The sequence below is a fragment of the Primulina eburnea genome, chromosome 12 (genome assembly GCF_022965805.1).
Source record: "Primulina eburnea isolate SZY01 chromosome 12, ASM2296580v1, whole genome shotgun sequence".
Taxonomy (NCBI): domain Eukaryota; kingdom Viridiplantae; phylum Streptophyta; class Magnoliopsida; order Lamiales; family Gesneriaceae; genus Primulina; species Primulina eburnea.
This window is the reverse complement of record NC_133112.1, coordinates 4,371,266-4,388,734: the sequence shown is the minus strand read 5'-3', so window position 1 is coordinate 4,388,734 and position 17,469 is coordinate 4,371,266. Positions and strand designations below refer to the sequence as shown.

General features: G+C 34.6%; 2 protein-coding genes across 3 annotated transcripts; one reads left to right on the top strand and one right to left on the bottom strand.

Annotated features, from left to right (window-relative positions):
* Positions 1-1,189: 1,189 nt before the first annotated feature.
* LOC140807685 (ceramide kinase-like) lies at positions 1,190-9,033 on the top strand. 2 transcript variants are annotated; one of them, XM_073164640.1, is made up of 12 exons: positions 1,190-1,495; positions 2,606-2,767; positions 2,869-3,036; positions 3,211-3,303; positions 3,408-3,500; positions 4,211-4,433; positions 4,608-4,692; positions 5,717-5,866; positions 6,621-6,722; positions 7,456-7,827; positions 8,125-8,191; positions 8,298-9,033. In XM_073164640.1, the coding sequence occupies exons 1-12, from the start codon at positions 1,319-1,321 to the stop codon at positions 8,433-8,435; spliced, it is 1,830 nt and encodes a 609-aa protein (XP_073020741.1). In that variant the 5' UTR covers positions 1,190-1,318; the 3' UTR covers positions 8,436-9,033. The 2 variants fall into 2 exon arrangements, with proteins under 2 accessions (XP_073020741.1, XP_073020742.1); XM_073164641.1 differs by lacking the exon at positions 1,190-1,495 and having other exon boundaries at positions 2,613-2,753; positions 8,298-9,031.
* A 3,856-nt stretch (positions 9,034-12,889) lies between these two features.
* On the bottom strand, positions 12,890-15,569 carry LOC140808279 (putative kinase-like protein TMKL1). Its single transcript, XM_073165352.1, has 2 exons — positions 14,841-15,569; positions 12,890-14,006 (listed from the first exon to the last, which is right to left on the bottom strand). Exons 1-2 carry the CDS (start codon positions 15,346-15,348, stop codon positions 13,417-13,419), a joined length of 1,098 nt encoding a protein of 365 aa, XP_073021453.1. The 5' UTR covers positions 15,349-15,569; the 3' UTR covers positions 12,890-13,416.
* Between the last annotated feature and the right edge of the window lie 1,900 nt (positions 15,570-17,469).

The following is a 17,469-nucleotide window of genomic DNA, read 5'->3' as shown; positions in this document are numbered from 1 at the left end:
GACAAAACTCTATTGAAAACTTAACTACATTAAAAATTTTACATTGCTTATATCAATCAATTTAATTAAAAATTGTATAAATAAATTTAAAATACAAATGATTGTAATGTTCAGTATCACTCATGAAGTAAATTATTCAAAAATATATTTTGTTATTTTCAGTAATTTCCTATCCAAATTACTTACTAAAAAAGAAATAAAATATTTAATAGTTTATTTAATTTTTCTAAAAATAAAATTGATTGAGTGTTAAAAGTTATCACTATAACAAGGTTTTCCTATGGACATTAAATTATCATTTAATAATCATAAATTTTTTTATCCCAAATGCATATTATTTCGAAATTACCTTAACTTGAAAAAATTAATGCATTGTAATTTTCTTCCAAAACCATATGTATATTGTATATCTTGAATTGTCTTATTTAAATTCAAATAAGAGAGCACAAGAAAATTAAAAGAGATAGATTCAAAAGAGTTTCAAATGGATATTGAATTACTCTCGATAAACATATATATTACCCTCAGGGGCAATCATTGTCACATGTAGGACTTTTTTTTAAGGACCCTGTTTTTAGTCATGATCAATTGTACGTTGTTGTGTCCAGAGTTACGAATCATAAGAGTGTAAAAATTTTGATATGTCATAGTGATAACAACCCAAAAATTTCAACTACAAATGTTGTATTTAAGGAAGTTTTTCAAAATTTGTAATTTGTTTTTGTTTTCTAATTGTATGATCTATAATCCATTTAGTTTATTTATATTTTAATTTAAATTATTTATTGAAATTAAAACCACATTAAAAGTTTGTATCATGTTTATCATTTTATTTTGTTACAAGTATTATTTTCTACATCGTACATAAATTTATATGTGAAAACAATATAATTGATAGACACATTATGTCATTCATTATTTAATACAAACGTGATATTAATTTTCAGGCGAAATACGAAAATGACTATTTTATTCAGTGTTTCATTGTTAAGATCTATATACATATGAAAACAATAAACATTTCATTTTGATAAAAAATCACGTTAAAAAGAAAATAAACAAATTATCATACATAATAATTTTAATAATCAATTAGATAAAATAATTATCCGTGCATCGTATGGTTGAAAAACTAGTAGATAAAATTGAATAGAAGATATTTCTAAATGAGTAAAAATGGAGAAGGTTAGATTTTAAATTTGTGGTCAAAGTGTATTTAGTTAAATAAATTCCTCAGCTTCCTGCTTGTCCCGTAGATTTGATCGAGATTATCTTGGAATTCGGCCTCCGAGATTCGGATTTTTGCATCTAATCATTAATGGAACGTAATGAGAATGTGTCAATGGATGAAAATCCTCATCCGAATGCACTGTTTAATGATGCATGTAAAGATTCTATCTTGAGCACGAAGCTTTTCTTAGATTATGTTGGGGAGGTGGTTCTCACCCTTAATTCAGACGGGCTGTCATGGAAATTAACGGAATCTGTACATAATGTAAGCAATTCCTGATTTTTCCTCGTCTTTCAATGATGCGGTGTTTCAGATTTTGCTTGATTTTTGCGTATTCCTAATTGTTTTTTTTAATCCACGAGCTGGTGCTTTCAAGAAATTAAATCCTTAACGGGAGTATGATTAGGTTTTATCTTGTTTTCTTTATGTTGGTGGGAGTTATTATTTGATCATGATGTTGATTCTGGTGAAGCTTTCTTCTTCTTCTTCTTATTATTTCGTTTTTTGGTTCATCTTTTTACCATATTATTTCAGTCTGCCTAATCTTGTCTTAGCCAAATGATTTTATTTGATGCATACGGCCTACGGGTTTATCCAGTGCCACTTGATTTTGACCTGCTACAAATTTATTCCAAGTCATCAATATCCAATTCATAAACCAATATGCGAAATGCTGGTGTTATTTTTTATAGATCAAGCTCACAGTTTATTTTGAGGTCATCTATCTAGTTCGATGAAGAATGTACTAATAACGGGATTTTTTGATAAATGGAAGCTCACATTGTAAAACTGCTGATACGCTGATAAAGGTCTTCATTCTCTTATATTTGTGATGAGATTTGATAAAGGTCTTTCATTCTCTTATATTTGTGATGAGATTTGGTTTCATAGTGTTCAAAAGGCTATTCTTTTGGGTCACAATGGAACTCTTTCATCGTGTCATTTAGAGAGGATGAGAAAAAGGCATGCATTATATACTTGTGGGGCCAGGAGCCAAATTAATATTAAAAATATTTAGCCGATTCATTACAACTTTAGGTTATGAGTAAATCAGCTGGGCTATAATTGCACGCTTCAAGAACAATAAGTTCATCGGTGAAATTAAGATTGCTGCAAAAGAGACCGATTTACATTAAAATTTTCTTACAAGGTGTTGATGTTTATATAACATATTTTTACCAATGCTAATCACTGATGTGAAAGTCTTCCAGTTACCTCTTAAACTCTATCTTTGATTATGAAAACTGCACTACCAATTTTCAGTTTACCTAAGTGCCAGAATTTGTGTGATACATGATACTTCTATATTACGTTGAGTGTCTCTCCCAACTTGTTAAAGGATTGGTTTTTAAAGTTTTTTTTGCATCACGCCAGGAGGAAGATAAATTCTCCTGCTTGCGCCTGAAGCTTGTTCCAAATACTGAGGCAGAGTTTAAGTTTTCTGATGTTTATGCTGCTAACTTCATCGATTGGGGTTTGGTGCACGAATCTGTTCTAGCCAGTGCGAAAGGATTCAGTTCAGGTCATTCATTCAAGGTTACATACCTGATTGCACTCACCATCTCAATCCGCTAAACTTGCCATTTCTGTCCATATATTTGTTCTGTGAACTTGTGACAGTCTCTTTTATTTTACAGATGTACAGATTTATGGTTCATGTTGTCCAAAAGTCAAATAACCATTCCTCTATTTGGACTCCATCGCGTTACTCTTTTGGTCATGAGAATTTGGAGGTCTGTAAGGTTTGGGTTAATCAGATTAATTGTTATCTACACATGGAGCGCTGTCGACCTAAGAGTTTATTGGTATGTTGCATTTATGGGTGCCAATTAATTGAAGATGTCCGTTATATCTATCTTTTTTTACACAACGGTTTCTTGAGACTTGAGAGCATAAGTTGTTTTTTTAGATTTTTTTCCTGCAAGCTGAATGGTAAACTAGCAGAATAATTTGTCTGGACTTCGGTTTCTATTGATTAGGTTTTTGTTCACCCAAAGAGTGGCAAAGGAAATGGATGTAGGATTTGGGAAGCGGTAGTACCATTGTTTTCACAGGCCAAAGTGAAAACAAAGGTAAAATTGTAGTTTTTCCAACTTGCTTTTAAGTTTTAAACTCATCTCCAATAAATTATATAACATGTCCCTTTTTTCCCTTCACATTTTTGCTTGTTCAACAGGTAATAGTGACAGAAAGGGCAGGACATGCACGTGATTTGTTGACCTCGATTTCTGATGTGGAGCTTAGGTTATATGATGGTGTTATAGCTGTTGTAAGCAGTTCTGTATTTCCTTGTGCATTTTCAAATATTGAGGACTATGAAACACAAGTATCTCATTTTGAGGAAGGTGTTAATATTTGTCATGGTAACATCATAATTTCTGCATTTTATTATTTTCACTCTCAGCGGCTGTTGTAAGAATCTAGAACCTAGTTCCTTTAAGTGTTTAATCAACGTGTCTTTAATTTGGACAAAATTAATAAGCAAAAAAGGCTACATTTTTAAGTGCATTAATTTTTTTATTTAATTTGCACCAAGTCAATTGTCCAAAGTATTATTCCCAGTTTACTATCGTGAATTAAAGTATTAGATCGAATCACAACTGAAACATTCAGTGCACATACAGCCGGATCTCTACTCTTGTAGCACCTTTATGAAATGTCAACTACAGAAAATTTGGTGACGGAACTTTCGTTTGAGATTTTTCTATACCATGCTTGGATCGTCACATGCTATATTCCTAATGTTAAGTAACTTTAGTTTCTCCTGAATGTGCATTTTCCACAGTTTTGCACTGCTTAACCAGACCAATATCTTGCTCAATTTCCGCATCGCGTATGCTTTTCTCGATGATAACTTTAAAAAAAAATTTCAGTTAATTTGTAGATTAAGTTCTGTATGAGCTTTTTTTATTTTCTTATTTTCAATTAATTTGTTGGTTCTTATTTTTGATTGATTTTTTCCTTTTCACATGTTTCTAGGGCGGGGATGGATTTTTCAATGAAATTCTGAATGGTCTTCTATTACCAAGACATAAAGCTCCATACCCACCGGCTCCTGGGGATTTCATACCTGCCATTTCAAGTGAGTCCAATCTCTCGATTCATAGAGAACGAACCAATGTAGAGCCTAGTGACGATAAAGAAGATCAGTCGCCCCTTCTTACAGGATTGGAACATAATGGACCTCTATCCAGCCAATGTGGTATATTGAATATTAGATCTTATCTTCACCAGTTTATTATCCGTTCTTATTAAGTAATATGTTGCCGAATATACTTAAAAATTGAGCCTTCTTTTAATGTGCACTTGTGGTTGTTGCAAACGACTAATTTTGGTGATAGGTTGTCTCGCTGACTGATACTTATCCTTTATACAGGACCAGAACCCGAGTTCTATTTTCCTAGTGAAGAATTTAGATTTGGGATCATCCCCGCTGGATCTACTGATGCCATTGTAATTTGGTACTTTAACTGTTCTTCTGTTTTTACTCGTGAGGAATACACGGTTAACATGCCTTGGTATTCGGAGGTCACAGGAATCAGTGGTTCTTGGCTGCATTTCTGCTAAAATTTATGTGCACATTTATCTATATGAACTTTTGTTACCTTGTTAACATTGACTTTCTTTAGGATACGGACTTTTGTTCGAATATAGAGCATAATCTTAACTTGGTCATATGTGACATGTAGTCAAATTGTGTATGAAAATGTTGATATGACATCTTTTATTCATAGTTCAAGGCCCTAAGCTTTTGTTTGGTCGTAGATCTCTATATCCACAATGGATTATGCATAAAGAGGGAACCTTTTGTAAATTGTGAATTTTATTCTGAAAAGATCAAAGTTCCATAGAATTAATATGGACTTTAAGTTGATGTTCTTCGTAACTTATATTTGCCTGATTGCTAGAAACAGGCTTCTTTTTTTTTTTTTTTTTTTTGAGGAATAGCATAAATTAATTTAGTTATTGCATGTTGAGCTTATGACATCAATAGTCAGTCGTTAAGTTTTCCTATTATTTTGGTGGTTATGTCTTGGGATGCTTTTTTCAGATTATGGATTATTGAAATTTTATCTGTGTTATGCTTTTTGACACATTTGTAATTAGATACCTGTTTTTGAAAAACTCACTATGGCACCAGAAAGGCCCTCTTGTACTTGTGGGACACTGGGTCTTCTCCAACATTAGCACCGGGATGAAGTTTTTTAATTAATGAATGTCTGCCATTAATTCTTAAAAGGATAATCTGTTTGCTGCAGAAAATGGAATTGGCTGGTATCACATATAAGATAAATCAGATATTTCACTCTAGAACATCATCCCCCCCCCCCCCCCCCCCCCCCCCCAAATCTCCCCCAAATGCTTTCTGAATTCTAAAAATAACTTTTAATGCTTTCGAAGTTCTGAATTTGCATGCATATATCATCATCCTGGCTTGTGCATTATATTGGGCATGATGATTGTAAATCGGTTTTGCATTTGCAGTACAACTGGGGCTCGAGACCCTGTAACATCAGCATTGCATATCATCCTTGGAAAAAGGGTGCACATTGATATAGCTCAAGTTGTAAGATGGAAAATGACAAATGCATCAAATGATGAACCCTGTGTACGCTATGCAGCTTCTTTTGCTGGGTAATTTTATAGCTTTTACTCTTCTATTAGTTGTACCTGCGATTTTGTTTATCTATTGTCTGTCCAGTTATTATCTTTGTATTTTGCATGGAAGTTTCATGCCAAATAACGGACAAATCATGTCCACTGTATATTAGATTTTTCTTGGCATTTAATGGACATGAAGATGCAACTTTTGACCATTTGCTAGAATATAAAATTACTTCCGCACTACTTCTACAATGTACTTCTGTCTAGTAATCAAACTCTTTGGTTGGCATTGGTTCTGATATTTCAAAGGAATATGACATCTTTCTATTTTCTATGACCCTTGACAATGTTTTACAACCTGTTTATCTTGACACAAATAACCCTGCTTTATGAATCATCAATTCTGTTGTGATGTGGAATGATACGTCAAACCATTTTGCAGTTGCAATGAGAGTGTTATTTGGCTGCAAAATTTCATAGTGCATTCTTAGATTCACAAAATTGTCTTTGAAATCTAGATTTTCTGGCCATTGTTAAAGCATCTTATTACCTTCTCGAAATGAAAAGCTGCCAGTCTACTTTAGATAATTCCTAATATACTTCTTCGATATACAGTAAATTCAATATTCCTCTGGTTCTTGTAGGATAAACACCAAGTCGATTAATAATTAATGAATTTATTGGTCTTGATTAATGCCCAGTTTCCTATTCATGCGACGAGAACGAGAATTGTGGAACAAAATACTCGTCGTGCACGGTGATAAATTTTGTGGTTGTTTGTTAGGTATGGTTTCTATGGAGATGTCATAACAGAGAGCGAAAAGTATCGGTGGATGGGACCTAAGAGATATGATTATGCTGGAACAAAGGTGTTCCTTCAGCACAGGTAAATAATCTATCGGCAATGTTATTTGATTTGCTGAGAAAGAGCTGCCCGAGTCAATTTTAAGTTTTCCTCATTTACTCTATTTAGACATGTGGGGATTATGGTGATGAGACTTCTATTTAATGATTGTGCTTACAAAACAAAAACCTGACAAATGACAATAGATCTGGAAGCCCTTTTCTTTGACTTACGCTCCGTTGCTAAAAACTTTTCCCACATTGCCCTTTTAATTTCTTCTACCAATTTCAAGATCATATGACGGAGTGTTTAAGTAATTCGCTAGGTTTTGTAAGGGTAACACAGTTTTGAAACGGAGGGAGTATTCAACTATTAACTCAAATATATGAAGTTTTTGGTTTTTTTTTCCTCAGTGAAACTAGTTCTTACAGAATCTGTTGTACATTAAGCTTGCCAACGTTGAGAAATTACTCTGCCAGATATGAAGTACTAGAACTTTTCAAGATCTTATCTTAGGGTTAAAAGGGGCAGAGTACAAGAATTTTTCCCAGCCTTTTCCCAGGAGGAGATGATATACGGAAATATTGTTTAATGTAACAGTATCTAACGAGAATTTTTCATCTACTTAACCAAGATAATCACTCTTGATATTTGATATTCCCGTATGTTGTGATGCTCTGAACCATTTATTAGCATTATTTGATTTTATGATCCTTGAATTTTATAGGTATTTTTAGATAGTTTAATTTAATTATCTACGTTTATTATATTTAAGGTCTTATGAGGCTGAAGTGAATTATTTAGAAGTTGAATCAGAAAAAAGTGGCTCGAGTGTTGAAACCAATGCTCAAGGTAGTAGAACGCTTTGGCAATTTCGTCGAAAACGTGAGCGGATGAGTTGTCGTGCGAACTGCACAGTTTGTAATGAAACAACCAATAAAAGTATGATTGGATGCTCGAGTTTGGCTACTAACTTAGAAGGATTGAGATGGTCGAAATCCAAAGGACATTTTCTTAGTGTGGGTGCTGCTGTAATCTCTTGCCGCAATGAAAAGGCGCCAGATGGTTTGGTTGCTGATGCCCACCTTTCTGATGGGTTCTTGCATCTCATATTGATTAAAGACTGCCCTCACCCTTCTTATCTATGGTAATTTTCTCTCTTTGTGAAAATTGCTTTACCTCGAGTGTGAGCATGCATCACATTCCCTTCCTATGTAGACACTTGACTTTGAAGTTGTGGCACACCAAGGCGGGTGCAGCATTAGTCGCCCAAACCGGAAATATACTCAAATTTTGTAACATAACTTGAAACTTGAGTTCTTGAGTTTCAGGAGACCGCAGTGTACACAATTCCTCACTAAATTAAGGATTTACAGCATTTAAGTAGAAGAAACACTATTACATCAATACAGCACTTATTTATTTATCACATAAATGTATGCAGGCATCTAATTCAGCTTACCAGAAAAGGTGGAAAACCCCTGGATTTTAACTTCGTCGAACACCATAAAGTATGTCTCCAATATTTTCTGTCTTTTTCTTACATCATAGCGACGGATGCACGGGAAATCATATTTTTTCATACTCAACACTGAGTTTGCGGTGTTTTGTGAGCAGACTCCGGCTTTCACATTCACATCTTTCGGAAAGGAGGGCGTATGGAATGTGGATGGCGAGCTCTTTCATGCGCATAAGCTATCAGCTCAAGTTTTCCGAGGTCTTGTTAGCTTATTTGGAACCGGTCCTGACGCATAAACGGGACTATTTTGAGTCATTAAATATCACATGACAACTCTTCAGTGACATGACAACTGTTCATATAGTAGTTGAGTAATAGAGATTCTAAAGGATGTACATGAACGCGATCAAAGGGATTTCGGGAATCATATGCGATTCGCCCTTAATTGTAAGGAGCAATAGTTCTGGGTCGTATGAACTCTTGCCCCCTTTCTAGCCTGCAGCAGAGTATTTGTCAGATGCTGACTTTTTTGAAATGGCTAGGAAAATTTGATCCATCCGAGAGGGCAAGAAGTTTTGCTAGCTTTGTAAACTTTACAGTTCTGAGGAAGGCATTCATCGGCGTCAACCTGTCGCCTGTAATGGCATGACCGACCGACCTGGGAAGTACACAAAAATTTGGAGATAATTCTGGTTATATATGAAATGACTCCGGGGATGTGTCTTTACACTTGACAGAAATATTAGATTCTTTTCGTGTTAACGAGCCAAAAAACCTCATAATTTACTTTGTTTCTGAAACCTTAATCATTTATACATATGCTTGTGTATTGTGTTGGAGTAGTGGACAAGTTCTTGCTTTCATGTCAAATTTAAATGCGATTTAAAAAATTGTATTTGATAGACCACTATCACCTACTTTATGACAGTATAGGTAAATTATAAGCTAAACAGACATGTAATAAAATTTTTAAATATCAATATTTTTTCAGTTATCAATTAATGTTACAGAGATTTTAAAATAATTAGGTGATTCATTTGATCAGCAGTTAGTTACTATGACCAAACAACAGACCAGATTTCACCACCTGCCAACTTATCATCAGTAATCTTTACATGAATGGAAGAAGGGTGTAGTGTGATTAACTATGCATCATGATTTAATTATGGAATGATTATGTGTTAATCTAAGTCACTACATCGTAAAAAATAAAATTAAAATAACTTAACTTTTATGAACAAAACTGCCATAAAATATAAAATAAATTCTCATTCTATGGCACACCAAAGAATTGGAGTGTTATCCAAACAAAGGTGTGGGGCTGATGCCAAAGGAAGGGTGGATGATTCACACAGTAGAATTTGACAACGAAAACTCTCCTCCAATTGAAAAAACATGGTGGTATATAACATACACAGACAAACAGTATATGAACTGAAAAAGTAAATGTCCTTACAGTTTAAACAAGTCAGCGCATGACAATAAATCCCTGAATAATATGTATTGCATATTTATTTCATTATGGTGGAAAGGTGCTTTTTTGTTTCATGTATGATCCTGTTTGCAATTGCAGGAGGTAACGTGTGACCCTTGTGTTGCCGCGGATGGACATGCATAAAACGCGATAGAGGCATGGCTCGAGGAGAAAGACACATCCCCTGTTACTAATCTGCCACTGTTACACAAGATCCTTATTCCAGTTATATCATCCTTTCTTAAATTATGGATTTGGAAGTCAAGAAAAACATCTACTTAAAAGCAATTAAGTTCCCACAGATTTTCTGATTTTTGTAAATTCGACTAGAGTCTTGGATCCCTCCATCAATTTCCTCAGTTGTACTTGTATATGAAGAAGTGAGAACGTTTGACCACTGTTAGATACTACAGTAGTTACGAAAGTGTTTGCCAATTTTACCATTTTTGTATTAGCGAAACTAACAAATAACAGAATGACTGAACCAAGTTCATAAAGACAAAGCTATACAATATGAGCATCATATATGTAAAACAAAAACCAAAACGAGGCCTGTAGCAAGTACGGTATGTGTTTCGAGGATGTAACTGGACATTTGTTTCTTAAGATACAATGGACAGACCCGTAGTAATGTTGTACAAATCATCAACGAAAACAGAAGTGCAGGACCGTGGGAGAAATTGGCATATAGTTGTAAAAGGTGGCATAGATTAGCTAGGCGATTTTTGTCTTGATCAGTCCGACTCACCTAGGTCGCGCTCGTACGTTTACACACAATTCAAGCATTTTCAAGTTCAAATCGGGCACATGATTTGCACCTCGCGCCTACGTGCGTGAGAGAGATTCTTGATCAATCATTCTTATACTTATAAGAAGTGTGACACAATATAAGCTCACACGTACAACTTTATTTTTTTTATGTGGGACAAATCCATAATTGTTTAATTTTTTCATCCACGTATGGAAAGTTCATTAACACACACAATCCAAAATATTACATATACATATAATCCAACAGTTGTACGTTTACGAAGTTGGATTTATGCCAATAACTGTACATCTCTCACTTTGTTATTATTTTTTGTGCGTGACATTTTTTTGTCTCGTTTTGTCGTGTGCAATACCATGCGGCATACAGGTAAATGCTTTTATAAAATTGAATTAAGTTAAATTAATTTTAGATATAACGGATGTTGCATTGGGAGATATATTTTTCATGGTATATAAGTAGTATATGTATTTCGTTCGTGACATATATATTTAATTCAAGGTATTGAAAATATTTGGCCCGATATGAATTTGAAATCAATTACAAATAATTTTTTGAAATTGAAAGGAAGCAAAAAACTAATGAAATCCAAAAGCTTCCTGTTAATGTGCGTATGAAATGGATCGCATTGTAACTACTCTCCAACGTATTTTATCGATCTCAAAAGAAAAAGTGTTTTTTGTACAAATCGTATCAAGCTTTTATACATTTGCTAACTAATGTTGTTGACTAAGTATTGAAACTAAGTTGCTCTATTTGACTAAGTATTCAAAACACGTTTTTGGTTGGTTTAGTTGGTAATGTGTGACATCCCCCTCAAGCTCGGAGTAAGTTCAGCATGCCGAGCTTGGATATTAAGACATGATGCTGATCATATCCCAGTGCCTTCGTGAAGATATCGGCAGGTTGAACGTGGGTTTAAATATGTGATGTGGCAATGGTGTGATCCTTAATCTTCTCACGAATGAAATGACAATCAATATCGATATGTTTTGTGCGTTCATGATATAATGGATTGGCAGCGATGTGAATGGCGGCTTGATTGTCACAGTGAAGTAAAGTTGGAGTATCTAATTGTAGTCCCATGTCACCGAGGAGGCCGCGTAACCACACAATTTCACAAGTTGTGGAAGCCATGGACCTGTATTCAGCCTCCGCCGAAGAGCGAGAGATTGTGTTTTGTTTCTTGGACTTCCAAGAAATTGGTGAGCCACCAAGTGTAACAATATAACCAGAAACTGATTTGCGGCTCATTGGGCAGGAAGCCCCATCTGAATCAAAGTAGGCATAGAGACGAAAATCACAAGAAGAGGAGAAGAAAATACCCATGCCCGGAGAGCCTTTAATGTAGCTAACGATCCTTTCAGCAGCACGCAAGTGGGAAGTCTTGGGGGCCTGCGTGAATTGACTAAGGTAGTGCACTGCAAAACAAATGTCTGGACGAGTGATTGTGAGATAAATGAGGCGTCCAATAAGTCGTTAATACACAGTAGGATCAGCTATAGCCGAGTCAGGAATTGGAGAAGTGCATGTAGAAGCAAAGCTTTGGTCAAATGCAGGTGTGGTTAACTTGAGATGTTGTTCCATAGGAGTAGAATAAGGCTTACAACTAGCCATGCCAACATCAGAAATTAACTCAAGGGCATATTTGCGCTGGTTTAAACAGATACCATGTTTTGATCTAGCCACTTCAAGACCTAAAAAATATTTGAGAGTGCCCAAATCTTTAATCGCAAAATGGGAGTGAAGATAAGTCTTCAATGCTTCAATAGAAATGTAATCATTCCCTGATATAACGATGTCATCGACATAAACTAATAGAATGGTAATAAGGGCAGCTTGGCGCTTAATGAAAAGTGAATGATTATGTTAAGATTGGAACTTGGACATAACTCAACCCCAAAAGCTAGCTCAAGGGGGGAGAATTGTCCAAGACCATATATATAACTCCCAAGTATTTTATCCTACCAATGTGGGACAACTAACACACCCCCCTCACGCCCAGAAATGAACATCTGGAGCGTGAAGTTTACAATTGACCCAATTATGGACAGATTGAGTGTCTCAACTATGGGCAAACACACACCTCTCACGCTCAGGAATGAACATCTGGAGCGTGGAGTTTACAAATGACCCAATTATGGACAGAACGGGTGGCCTAATTATAGGTAGACCAACACATAACGGTGAAACTCGGGCTCTGATACCATGTTAATGTACATATTAAATGGATCGCATTGTAACTGCTCTCCAACGTATTTTATTGATAAAAAAAAAAAAGTGTTTTTTGTACAAAGTGTATCAAGGTTTTATACCTTTGCTAACTAATGCTGTTGACTAAGTATTGAAACTAAGTTGCTCTATTGACTAAGTATTCAAAACACGTTTTTGGTTGGTTTAGTTGGTACTGTGTGACACTTCCGAATAAGTATTAATAAGATCAAGATTATGGTGAAGATTCTATGGTGCTATAACTGGGAAAATAGGTGTGTGCTAAATCATTCATTGATGGAACCAAGATTCTAATATCTCATAAGTTTTGTAAGAATTACTGTGTTTTTCCCTAATTCATCAAATAACATATCAATTCTGATCAAAATATATCTGACTCGAACTAATTTAAGACTAAATTTGTATGTCTAATACATGAAGACAGGTAAAAATCTGAACTGTTTTAGTAACAGGATCTCCATCTTAATGACAACCTTGCCTTTGCCAAGTCTTCATGCTAAACTCAATCCAAGTCACTTTCCAACAATCCAAATCGGCTCGAACTATCTTTGATCGCGTTCTAATCATCTGATTCTACAACCGTACTTCATTCACTTTTCATGTACATAGATGAATGACACATTAGTAAAATAATTCTTAATTTATTTTCGAGATATTTGCCATTCATCCATGTACATGAAACAAATGTAAGACAATAAGTAGAACAGAAGATCTGAACTGAAATTGTATCAATGATCATCGGATCAGTCAAAACCACGACCAAATAAAATGTTTCACGGACAGAACCAACATTGCTGGGTGCTTACTGCAAGATTTCTTCTAGCTTGTTGAGGACTTCCTTTATGTCCGGTCGGAGGAGACGCGAGGGCGAACAACAAGACATTGCGAGTTGAAAAAACCCAAGAATACAATGTTCGACAACTACCCTTTGATCATTGCTTAGGCCAAGAAGAAAGTCAGGATGATACAACTCCATGATACGGTCATCAAGAATGGCACTTCTCATAGCACTCGGTAAATAAAAGTCTTGATCAGGGTTAGGGTTATCATCCACCGGTTCCTTTCCAGTCAGTAACTCGAGAAGTATGACCCCAAAACTGTATACATCGCTCTCTTGGCAGACATCTTTCATTTTAATCAACTCGGGGGCTTTATACCCCTGAAATGCAGAAGCTTCAAGCATTTGCCGAGCAGCAGTTGGATTCAAAAGATTGTATAGGCCAAAATCCGAAATGTATGGCCGGTAATGGCTATCCAATAGTATATTCTTTGACTTGAGGTTTCCATGGATAATGGCCTTTTCAGAAGACGTATGAAGATGATGAATCCCTCTAGCAATCCCTATGGCGATTTTGCTTATGATGGGCCATTTGTGAGCCTCGCCGTTACTATCTGCCCATGTTCGGCAGTTATTAGTACACCAAAGTCAAGTATGTTGAAAATATGGGAAGCAAGAAAAGGAAAAAATGAAAAAAGAAGCAATCACACACTAATAATGAGCTAAGAATCTCGAAACGTTATAAACACGTGCAAGGGTAGAAAATATGGAGACAGAGAAAAATATAAACTACTTCCACCAGAACTACTCAGCAGTCTTCTCTACTTATCAATGTTCCAACAGCTAAAACTAACATCAGATAAATTCAAATCAGTTGATAATGAATTTCGATAGCTATAAATGCCGTTAGCGGATAGCTAATGAAAATAGAATCTTGCTCACTTGACAAATTAGAAAGAATTAACCTTGAATCAGTGAGTAACTGAGGACCATGCCAATCATCCTACATATGCTTCGACACAAAAAATTAAGAAACATCTAAACCAATATCAAATACAGAAAATTCCGATGCGAGCATGATATTCGTCCCTCAAAACAAATCTTTGTTCTTTCAAGCTATACTTCTCTTTTAAACATCCGGTTGCCTCTAACCATGAGTCCATATCAATGAATACTGACATTATTTTCATTTCTTCAAAGTAAAACCACTAGAAAACCCTTTTAAGCAATGTAAGAGTAAACAAATACGATAAATTTCTCTTTTGAAGAAATTTGCTTCTTAAAGGTAAAATCAATTACTCATGGCATTTCATAAACTGAACCCAGAAATCAAACACAGATATTTCAGAATCACGCACAACCCGATAGATCCACAATCTATCACCATATTCATGAAGCATTAACCAGAATAATTTTACGCAAAATGGGCCAAATTTCCAGAATTTTACCTCTGATAAATTGAGCCAAATTTCCAGAACCAAAAAATGGATGAACCATCAATTTCTCCCCTCTGGACCCTGCATAAAATGCATTCAAAGGTACCAAATTCGGATGCCTAACAGACCCCAAAAACTCAACAATCGGTACAACATCTTTCATCCTCAGAGTACAAGTAGGCCTCAAGAATCTGAGCAGCAATGTGGGCGTATTTGAATTGACCAAACTAGCCCGGTACAGAGTCCCATAACTAGATTTTCCTATAACCTCACCAGGGGCATCAAGAATTTCCTGTACAATTAGATCTTTCCCACCTTGAAACTTAATCAAATCCTCTGTATTCGCCACCCCATCTACTTCTTTACAATCAAAAGCTGCTTCTATATCTCTTGTACCACTTATTTCTTTTCTCTTCTTCTTCCTCCTCCTCCTCCTACAAATGATAGCGAAAACAAGAATTGTGAAGAAAGTTAGTGACGCTAGTCCTATGATTAAGATCAACTCAAGCTTATGTTCCATTTTCTCATGAGAACGGCGATGGTTCTTCTGGAGATCTTTTTTGGGGGTCAAGATAGGAGCTTTATGGTGTTTCTACGAAAAATATGAATGCCCCAAGATCTCGAACTGGTGTTGGAATCTGAAATTCAAAATGTGAAAGTGAAATCCGAGGTAATCCCAAGAAATTGTTTAAATCCTCCTCATATTGTTCGTGCGTACGTGTGTGAGTGGGTGGGGGAAGAGAGAGATACTACCAATATATGGGATTATTTATCCAGCGAAAGTTGTTCCTATATTCGCTGTTCATCAACTCCCCCCACTCGTTTTCTCATTTATTTATTGAGCACATCTCGTTAATTTTTATCCGTGAGATATGTTATATGCGAAAGTTGTTCCTATATTCGTTGTTTATCAACTCCATCATTGATTTTTATCCGTGAGACAGGTCATATAACAATGTTATATATATGTATATATATATCTAAACGATATCTAGGGTAATATAAGTAGTCTCGGTCAAGGTTCTAAAATACGTCAAGCGCTCCGAAGTGCGGATGTCGAGTTCTAAGCTTTTAAAGTTTAAACGAGATTATCGTAGGTTTAAGCGTGAAAAAACGTTTTTTATATTTAGTATAATTGTAATTATCTCAAACCAATAAATACATAAAATAATACATAAATATGATAAATTTAAGTATGATGCATTAATTCTCATATTTATAAAAACATAAAAATCTTAAAATTTCAATCTTTATTTGTTTTTGCAACTAGACCACATTACAAAATACTAAATATTTATCAAGTCATTATCAAACATGCTTAATCAAAATTAAAATTTAAAAATAAACATCAAATTATAAACCTAATTTATTATTTTAAAACAAAAGACATATCTTCAAAATAAAAAAATTTAAAAATAAATAGATGATATGAATTATGTTTAAGCACACTTAATTAAACGTCTTAATTACACTTAATTTGGTCAACTACATTTTAACCGCTTTTTTCGCTTTTCTTCGAAGGGTTGCTTTTTTGTCGAGCTTCAAGCTCTGCTTAAGAACACTGGTTTTGGTTCATATATCACTTGTGCGAGCACTCATTAGATTATTTAGAAAAATTATCAATCCCCAAATGTAAAAAAATAAAATAAAATTGTGCGCATAAAAATGATAACTCGAGAATTATTCTAATCGTTTCCTCGTTGGAAGTATAGGGTTCTTGTGAGATGATCTCATAAATATTTATTTGTGAGACACGTCAACTATGTCTATATTTACAATAAAAGTAATACTTTTGACATAACAATAATATTTTTTCTTGAGTGATCCAAATAAAATATCTATCTCATAAAATTTACTCATTAGACCCTCTCACAAGATTTTTGTATCATTGAAAACGTATCATCTATAAGGCAAAAACTTGTGTGAGACGGTCTCACGGGTCGTATCTGTGAGACGGATCTCTTATTTGGGCCACCCATGCAAAAGTATTACTTTTTATGCTAAAAATATTACTTGTTATTGTGAATATGGATAGGGTTGACCCGTCTCACAGATTATGATCCGTGAGACGGTCTCACATAAGACCTACTCCATCTATAAATAGTCAAATTTGCAAGAGTGCTTATTCCATCTTTTCTGTAGTACAAAATGGTTGGATCAATTAAATAAAATTGAGTCTTATTTAGATAAAATAAAAATAGTTGAGTGTATTTATTTTGTAAGAAATTAAATAATACGGAATTATAAATTATGTTCCAAAACTTAGGGGAATAAAGAAGATTAAGCACGTGGTCCGGATTCATTAAGTGTCTCTCAATTTCTGGCGAAGAAAAAAGTAACCATGTCCTTCTCCAATATATCCATGTTTTTAAGTGAACATAAATGTATGATTCTGAAAATAAATATTTATTTTTAATAACAATGACTTATTTGTTCATGTTTACTTTATATGAAAGATTCTTCATATTGCATTTAATTACTACAAATGTTTGCATGTTTCATAATTGGCTAGAATCAATCAATTAATGCTCCGTCTATAAAATTTAAAAATAACCAAAAATTAGCAACATATGGGGGAAGAAAGCAAGAACTAACTAACTAACTATATATATATATATATATATATATATATATATATATA